The sequence below is a fragment of the Olea europaea genome, unplaced genomic scaffold (genome assembly GCF_002742605.1).
Source record: "Olea europaea var. sylvestris unplaced genomic scaffold, O_europaea_v1 scaffold1004, whole genome shotgun sequence".
In the NCBI taxonomy this organism is placed as follows: domain Eukaryota; kingdom Viridiplantae; phylum Streptophyta; class Magnoliopsida; order Lamiales; family Oleaceae; genus Olea; species Olea europaea.
Genome location: NW_019227357.1, coordinates 277,648 through 286,365, shown reverse-complemented (window position 1 = coordinate 286,365; position 8,718 = coordinate 277,648). Strand labels below are relative to the sequence as shown.

Genomic DNA, 8,718 nt, shown 5'->3' with positions numbered 1-8,718 from the left:
TAGTGATGTTTTACCGCACGTATAGTTAAAAAGTAGTAAAAATTTTGGATTTACGTGTTTATTATTTTATTGTGAGAATGTGTGGTTAAAGATGAATTTTCGAAGAATTGTAGAAAAATACGGGCTTACTGTCTACGGTTACCGTGACAAACCTGTGAAATTCAAAAAATAAAAATAAAAATTCTTCTTTTGACTTTGTAGTTGATTGCAATCAGTGGAAGTTGCTAAACACGGCTTTGATTGTAGAAGTGGTGGCGGTGGGTGTAGGTTTGATATTAATTTGGATTTTGGAGTTGGGAATGAGGAATAAGAATGTGTTTTAAACCCTTTTAGGGTGTGCGTGAGGGGTGGAGGGAGTGGTGGTACCAACGATATGCGGTGGCGGTGACTTTCTAGTAATGACGTGGGTGCTTTTGGTTTTGTGTTGGAGTGGTGTGGGTGTTTGGAAAAGAAAATAACTTTCTCTTCTTCTTTTATTTATTTACTTGTTTTATTTAATTATTTAAATTGTTTAATGTAAAAAATATAAAGTTATCATTTTGTCATATTTAAAAATATTTAAAATTTGGTCATAGTCAAATTCTTTGATAAACTAACGAAAATATGGATGAAAACCGTTCATATATCTTTTCGTTGCATATAAATGATATTTTCAACAAAACCCGAGTTCTAAAAAGTAGGGTCCTTAAAAAGACATGCTATCCACTTCCATGTTTTCAAGGTTTCTTTAACATTTTAGTTAGGCTCACCACACTATGTTAGTTGCTATATATATACAATGAGTTTTTGTGGATGGTATAGCTAAGCTACATGTGCAAGCACATCGTAGATATTCAATAATAAAAATGAATATTTAGCAATTTCAATGTTTTCATATTTCACATGCAGATTCTCAATCACAAGCGAGTAAAATGTATAAATCGAAATTTACTAAACTTTAGATTTGCTACTAGCAGTAGCGATGAGTTGGACTAAATGACAAATAAGGTTCATGCAGTCATGTTTAATTTAATTCAATTTAATTTTTTTTTTACTTCAATTTTATTGAAAAATAAGTACTGATTTGTTGTTTCTATCAATTACATGATGCCTTTTCTCAAGAATTTGCATAGTAATGTCATCAAACACCCCATTTTATGTGTACATATTTCTTGAATGATTATTTTGTTTATATTTATGCATATTCTCTATTTAATTGGAGAGTCTAAATATTTCACAACCAATCAATTGACAATTTGAAAAGGTAGCCACCTCAAATATGCATGTATGGAGTTATGCACACATGATGCTATTGGATTGGAATAAGCTAATTATTATACTTGCCTTGAAGACCTCATTTAGCAACTAAGCCAATTTTTTAGTCGAGAATATTTTATATAAGAAAATCGTCAACTCGTTGTTTCAATTGGTATACATTTTGAGTCACTGTTTGACCTACATTCTTAAACAGTGATTTGACATTATTTTAACCACACATTTTTTAATGAAATAATATTACATGCAAATTCAAAATTTTTCCTTATTTTTTAATTACATTTCCCATCAATATACTATTAAAAAATACATTCTTATGAAAATAATGTGGCTCAAATAAGGGCTAAATCTTCAATACACTATCTATATAAATACAATTTGACTAATTTCATGATGTATCAAGTCTTGAACCAATTTATAAAAAGATAAGTATTTATGTACGTTTACATATTGAATTTAGTATTCATAAAAGACTCACTAGCAAAATTATTTTAAATTGTTGCAATAATAGTCCTTTACTATGTGTGCTTATCTTGATGAATCCTCGCAACCTCCCAATATCTTTTATATTTTAGACAACTAACGCAAGTGCCCACATGCTTGGCTTAACAATAATCACATAAACGTTCACACAATAAACACTTATAAGTTAAGTCATGAGTGACTTAAGCCTCCCACCTCAACCCCCTCTTGTGTGTATGTGTGTGTTTACCTGGAATTTCTTGATTAGCTTAATGAAATTTAAATCCATGATAAGCTAGTGTAACCCTAATACCTCGTAATGTGATTTTAAGACATGTTTGGCACAGTAAACGATATTGAACTGATAAATTAATATATTTTATCAATTAAAAGATACCCATCTTTACATTCATTAATCTTAGTCGAGTAATGAAAGTTATGTTGAAGTAAAGAAGTTTTTATTTAGCTTTATTTATCATTAAAAACAGATCAAGCTCCTACAACCTAATCCATGACTTAAGTCTTAAGTTGTGATGCTTGTTATGCCTAACCTCACCAAATAGCAATGCCACTCCCAACCCAAGCCACCCCACCAGGGGGTGGGAGTGGCGGCAGGTTAGGGTAGGGTGGATAGGAAAATGAAAAAGATGCCTTGCCTTTCTTGAACGGAAGGCAACCATGAACACTAACCACTTGCTCACTCAAAGAATTGTATTTCAACATAACATAAAAACCAATAAAGTGTTCAAAGATTAATTAATGAAATAATAACTCTTGACAGTAAGGGGGAAAAAAATTTGTGAGTAAATTTTTCACATAGAACAATAATTATCAATCCATTCTCTTTCTCCTAGTAGTGGCAATCCACCAAAGCCACGGCGGAGAAGGTTAGACCTTGATGGTTGGAAGAAAACTGAAAATTCGGCCTCGGCCCCGACACCGGCCGGTGATTGTCTTCGGCCGGAGCTGGCAGGTTGAGATCCAATGCAAGAATATTTCTAGGCTTTTCACCATCATTGGATGATGATTCATTAACTCTTGTACTATTAGGGTTCCTATGTCTTCTCATGTGTCCTCCCAATGCTTGTCCAGACGAAAACTTTGAACCACATATTGAACACTCATGAATTTTAGGATTATTATGAGTATAATGGAAACTTTTGTGGGATTTCTCTTCTTCTTCTTGATTGCCAGACCGGATGTGGACCGGAGTTTCTTTTTGATCATTTTCCGATGGTTTCGACTTCTTGTGACTTGCTCTATGGCCTCCTAATGCTTGAAATGATGGAAAACTTCTGTTGCAAGTTTTGCATTCATAAATATATATGCTATCTTTCGTCGTCATTGATGTCGCATTTTTCGGTAGTGAAACACCACCTTGTGCCAAAAAAATTAAACAATTGGCCATGTCTTCATCTTCCTCGGTGTTTGTAGAAATTGAGGTTGTCAGAGAGGAAAAAGACGAATAAAACTCACCTCCTCCTCCGTCTCCGCCAATCAGGGCGGTGGCTCCGCTTGATGACAAGGTGGAGGATGACGGCCTTTGCCGCTTGGTACGTTTCCCTTTAACAATTGAATGATCATTGGACCCCAAACACTCTTCCATGATTTCCATATTGGATCCTTAGAAGGAATTAGAGTGAGAGAAAGAAGAGTATTTAGTAGTGTAAGAAAGTGAAGAAGAATGATGAAAGAAACTATGATGGGATTGTTAGTGTTGCTACATGTATACAGATATATAGTGGACCTCATGTATGTATTAATTTGGAGTCAAAAGCAACCCTTATGAACATTCACATTGAATCGTTGTTGAGTGCCCATTAGTTAGCAATTTTTCACTTCAAAAATAAAATAAAATAAAAAATTATCGTTATTTCATTATTCGAATAGTCATTTTTACTTCTTTACCCACAGGTGGAATTTACTTTTCTCTCTAACAATCAAAAAATCAATTTTCATTATCATTACCGAATAGGCCCTATATATGTCACGATCATCTTAGTGTTTCTACAAATTTTATGATAAATTCATTTTCCATCCACTATTCTATTAAACAATAATTTTCAACATTAAAACATAAATATGATATATAGTACGTAGTCTAACGAATAAGATTTTATCTTTTTAAACTACATTTTTTAATCTACATAAAATATTTCCAAATGATGGAGCTAGAAACTTACCTAGAGGAGGCAGCCAAAAGAGGATTTTGGAGAGGTTTGCAATTAAAGAAAAATAAAATATTCTTTTATCAATTTTGTATAGTTATAAAATAAAAATTAATGAAAAGCATGTATAATATAAGTTCTACCTAATATAATTACAAGATAAAATTATTTATTATTAGGGTAATTAATGAAGTCCCTTAATTTTCTTATCCCCTATTCAAAAGTAAGTTGGTGGGTTGGTGGTTGTTGGATGGTTGAAGCATACAAGTTGGGCTCCCGAATAATGCGGCATGTGAATAAAGAGTTATATAATGGTTTACATACAGATGGGATGTGAGCGAAAATGTTTTATTTATTTATTTATTTTTATAATTTGGTTGAAGAAATTTTAATCCAATCATATCTCACTACATCATGTGTATGTAAAATATTATGTACATATAGCACAACCGACCACCATATATATATATAAACGTGAAAAGCACGTAATAAGTGAAGGTGTAACTGATTTACAATATGAATAGGAAATTATAAGTCGTGGATGTCTTATGTTCTCAATAAAATATATTTAAGTTAAGAAGGATAAATGACAATCTCTTGTATTTTGCTAGGAATTGTTGAAAATAAATAATGTTGTGGAACTTTTAAGCAATTTATTATGACTCAGAATTAGTAGGTAAATTTTTTTCTTGAATTAGCTCACTCATTTTGGTTTTTACACACTACTTGTCACTCCTAGTATGGTCCCACTATGCTATTTATAAGAATCGAGGATATTTTTAGTGTAATTAAACTATTAGATAAGATAAGATAAGATAACATACATATATTTTACTTATATAGCTTCTTAGATCAAACAAGATAATGTTCATATATTTTACTTTCTAACTACTTCTTTAGTTGTCATATTCTTTATAGTAATTTAATTTTTTTAGAATGTTTCTAAAATTTTCATTTTTAACCATATCGTTTATTTTAGAAATGAAAATTCTAGTTTTAATACAGCACAACTCTCGATTATCCGAACACTATGTGTTCATATATTTTATTCACTTTTTTTTCTCTCTCGACTGCATCCTTCTTTATCCTAATATACATATAAAAATTTGTAAGTGAAACTTTAGAAATCAATTTCTTGCATTTATTTCTCTTCAAAATCGAATCAGTTCTTCCAGATCATGAGCATAAGTAAATAGATATGTTAACTAAATATGTTGTACGTGAACTTTATGAGCAAAATATCGAAAATGACATTAGTAAATAGTAATTCACATAACAATAAATTATATCAAATATGCATTAATTATATGCCATTATTTAGAGTTTAAGTAATTCAATACATTGAAATAAATAGAATGAAACAAAATATTTTTTTAAGTAATTAGAGTAATAATAAAATATATATTTATTACATTAAAATGAATAGGATGAAACAATTTTTTTCTGTTTAAATTTTATTCAATTAATAATATAAAATATTTTCTTGGTTGTCATCAAGAAGAATTAATAAATTCAAATGAAGATTAGATATTTTAGGGTGTCGAAATTAACTAAACTATTAATAATTATCATAATGTCAATTATAAAGGAGACAAGGGTATCAAAACCTGACATTCATTTAATTTTTTCTTTATTTGTTAATTTGTATTTTTACACACTATAATAAATAGAGTTATGCTACTATATATATATATATACATACACACACACCCTTACCATCAAGATGATATTAACAATGACCTGACTAGTGTACACTCTTACCGTTTGAGCTATCTCTTGATCTCACTATACGTCCTGTTTTGATCGAGCATTCGTTTAAATCTTGTATTGTGTCTAATTTTGTTTAATATTTTAATTAAATCTTTCAATTATTCTGTTTAATGTAAAAATCTCCTTTAATTCCCAAAGTCAATCACCATTCATTAATTCTAAAATTAACTTGAGTCTTATATAATTATGTACTTATTAATCTTTAGTCTTACTCAAAGAGCTTTATTATTTCTTCCAACAGTGCAATGAGGCCCTTCTATGATCAAATTCTATGAAATTCCATACAATAAGTATAGTGTTAAAATTGGTTAAATCAAGTTTTTATATATATTCACTCTTTTGATTTCTTAAGAAGAAAATTTATGGGGTAACCAAACCAATGTCCCATGTTACCTTAATTGAATAATTAAACTTATATTTTATTTCGGCTAAATCAACCAATTCAAGTCTGTTAGCCTAAAAAGGGAAATTACTATCGTGACAATTGTAATTATTCTGAAGTCAAATTTATTTAACATTGTATCAAAATTTATATCATTTTTCCGTTTGACAAGCTTACAAAGTTGAGTAAAGTAACTTGATTGAAATAAAAGTATGAGCTAAGTGACCCCATTACGACACGATATAAGATTTACGTGTACCCGTCCCCCACACCACCCAATCCTTCTTTCTCTCACACACACATGCTTAAGTTCAAGTGCTAGTAATAGTAGTGGAATTAGTGATGTTTAGGAGAACCACTTTGTAAGGTGCCCCATTAAACAACTTTGAAAGACACTGACTTTTTTCCAACTCCCACCCAACATTAGGTTCCAAACTATTGCTTTTACTCAACTCTTACTACTACGTGCACTATTTTCCAACTCTCAAATTTTGCTCATGAGTTCTTAATTCTTAATTAAGCCCTTTTAATAGCCATCTCCGCACTCTTAATTATGCCACAAAATTTGGCAATCTTCATGTGCCCTAAGCACTTCAGTTGTTCAAGGTTTCAAGAAAACTATGTATCATAACAAACTTGATGTTACTAATCAAACAAGTCTTAACTGTCGAAGATTCAACCTTAGGCTCTCTTATTCTTTCGGATGAAAAAATAAAAAATAAAAAATAAAAAATCTTGTAATTCTATTGTATATGTAGACAGTAAATTAAGCTTTTGTTTGGTCCAAATTTTCTAAAACTCATTTATAAAAATATTTTATGGGACATTGGGACTGACAATTTGTATCAACTTTCTAATCACATATTTTAACTTTTATGAGGCTAAACAAAGCAGCGTGAGATGCATAATTTACACGAGTATGTGTTTAGGCTAAGATAGACTAATGGTGTTAGGGTATGATTCTCACTTATTAGATCTTGGTATTTCAAGTTATATAAAGTAGTGTGAGACGCATTACACACACGTTTTTTTTTTTTTTTTTTTTAAGTTAATCATCAGTTCAGTGCATAAGATCATTTACTGGAATATAAAGACAGCTGAATTAGCTGAAAATGCAATTGAAAGCTAAGAAAGATTGTTAGGATCTATTCCCAATCACATAAATAGTCCTACCTAATACCCAAGATTAGAAAGCTGACTGTTGTCAAATATTTATTTAATTGTTGAATTTTAAGTATTTCTTCATCCTCATTAGTGGAGTTTTCCAGATCACGATCGTTTGGAGCGAATCCAGGGGTCAAATTCAGCTAGGGCGGATCACGAGCATTGAAAGTTTACTATCGTCATGAGCGTTGAAAGCTTACTATCGCCAGCCAACGTCCATGATAGTGGGGTTATTTATTAATATTTGATTAAATAATATTCAAAAATCGTATGGATTAGAACTAAAAGAACTGGATTCACCACTAAAACTAGAATTAGGTATGAAGTTTCATTTTGGATGAAAAAATCGTTCCATAATCTGCAAAATGCCATAATTTATTTTTCAATTAAAAGGCAATATATATTAACAAAATACCAATACTCACTTTACAATTAAGGTTAATTAAACAAGTATTATTATATTAATAAAATTGAAATTATTTATGTACTTATATCAATTTTATTTGCTTGTATGATTACACTTTTTCGCCATCGATTTTTTGTTAATGAAAAGTTGAACCTTTTATTAATTAAATAAGTTTTGTTAAAAGATTCCTTATGACATTAAAGCCAATTTCCCTATAAATTCATCAACAATTAATTGACCAAACTCTCAAATTAGTTGATTAGAGGGAAATAAAAAAGAAAAGAAAAAGAAAATCAAGAAGAGGGACAAAGCACCGGCCAAAATATTTCTACTTGTATTAAACCAGTAAAATTAAACATGTATGATTTTGTTCTGTTATGTGCTAAAAATAAATAAGTGATATGATGGTAAAGTGGTCGATATGTTTAAAGAATGTAGTAAGTTCAAATCACTTTCTTTGCATTTGTTTTGGTAAAAATTGTTGAAATACAAAAATTATAAAAAATATTGTTCTTGAAGAGTTTTTGAATGCAGGACTTCCAATTCAATAGTGGAAGGGCTAACCAACTGAATTATCAGAGATGTTTATTGTTAATATGAATTATCAAATATATAATCTAGAAATTCTATCTATAATAAGGAAAAAAAATTCTCCCCAACAAATCCAAATAGGACGGCTACCCTAGCTGGCCACCACCTAAATTCGCCCCTGACAATCGTTCCTAATTTGATCGATCGTTAATTGTAAGGTTAAACGCTTGACTTTTGATCAATTAACGAAATTTTGGACGAAATCGTGCAGAGGTTCTTCTGATGCTCAATTTTGAAAGGTTTGTTTGGGAGCTATGTGTTATGATTTAAAGTTTGGATATAATCTCTACTATTTGAAATATTTAAAACCTTCGCTGCAAATTTTTCAACTGGGTTGGGCCTCCTGAGTCGAAAAGGCTAGCCATGTTGGGATGAGGTTACTTGAGGTAACGGTTTAGCGGTTTAAGACTTCAAGTTTTAAATTCAGATTGGGCTCCACCTAATTGTGAATATAAAGCCCTTTCAATTAACAACATATAGTTTTCACTTTTATTTTGAGAAAAGGGGGGGGGGGTGGGGCG

At 30.7% G+C, this 8,718-nt stretch overlaps 1 protein-coding gene across 1 annotated transcript; it reads right to left on the bottom strand.

Annotated features, from left to right (window-relative positions):
- Window positions 1–2,445: 2,445 nt before the first annotated feature.
- Window positions 2,446–3,450, bottom strand: LOC111372493 (zinc finger protein ZAT5-like). The gene has a single exon (XM_022994843.1). It carries the CDS (start codon window positions 3,329–3,331, stop codon window positions 2,567–2,569), a length of 765 nt encoding a protein of 254 aa, XP_022850611.1. The 5' UTR covers window positions 3,332–3,450; the 3' UTR covers window positions 2,446–2,566.
- Between the last annotated feature and the right edge of the window lie 5,268 nt (window positions 3,451–8,718).

What these genes read in the sequence shown, in the direction of transcription:
- LOC111372493 (XM_022994843.1), bottom strand. Translation starts at nt 3,331, where the DNA reads ATGGAAATCATGGAAGAGTGTTTGGGGTCCAATGATCATTCAATTGTT.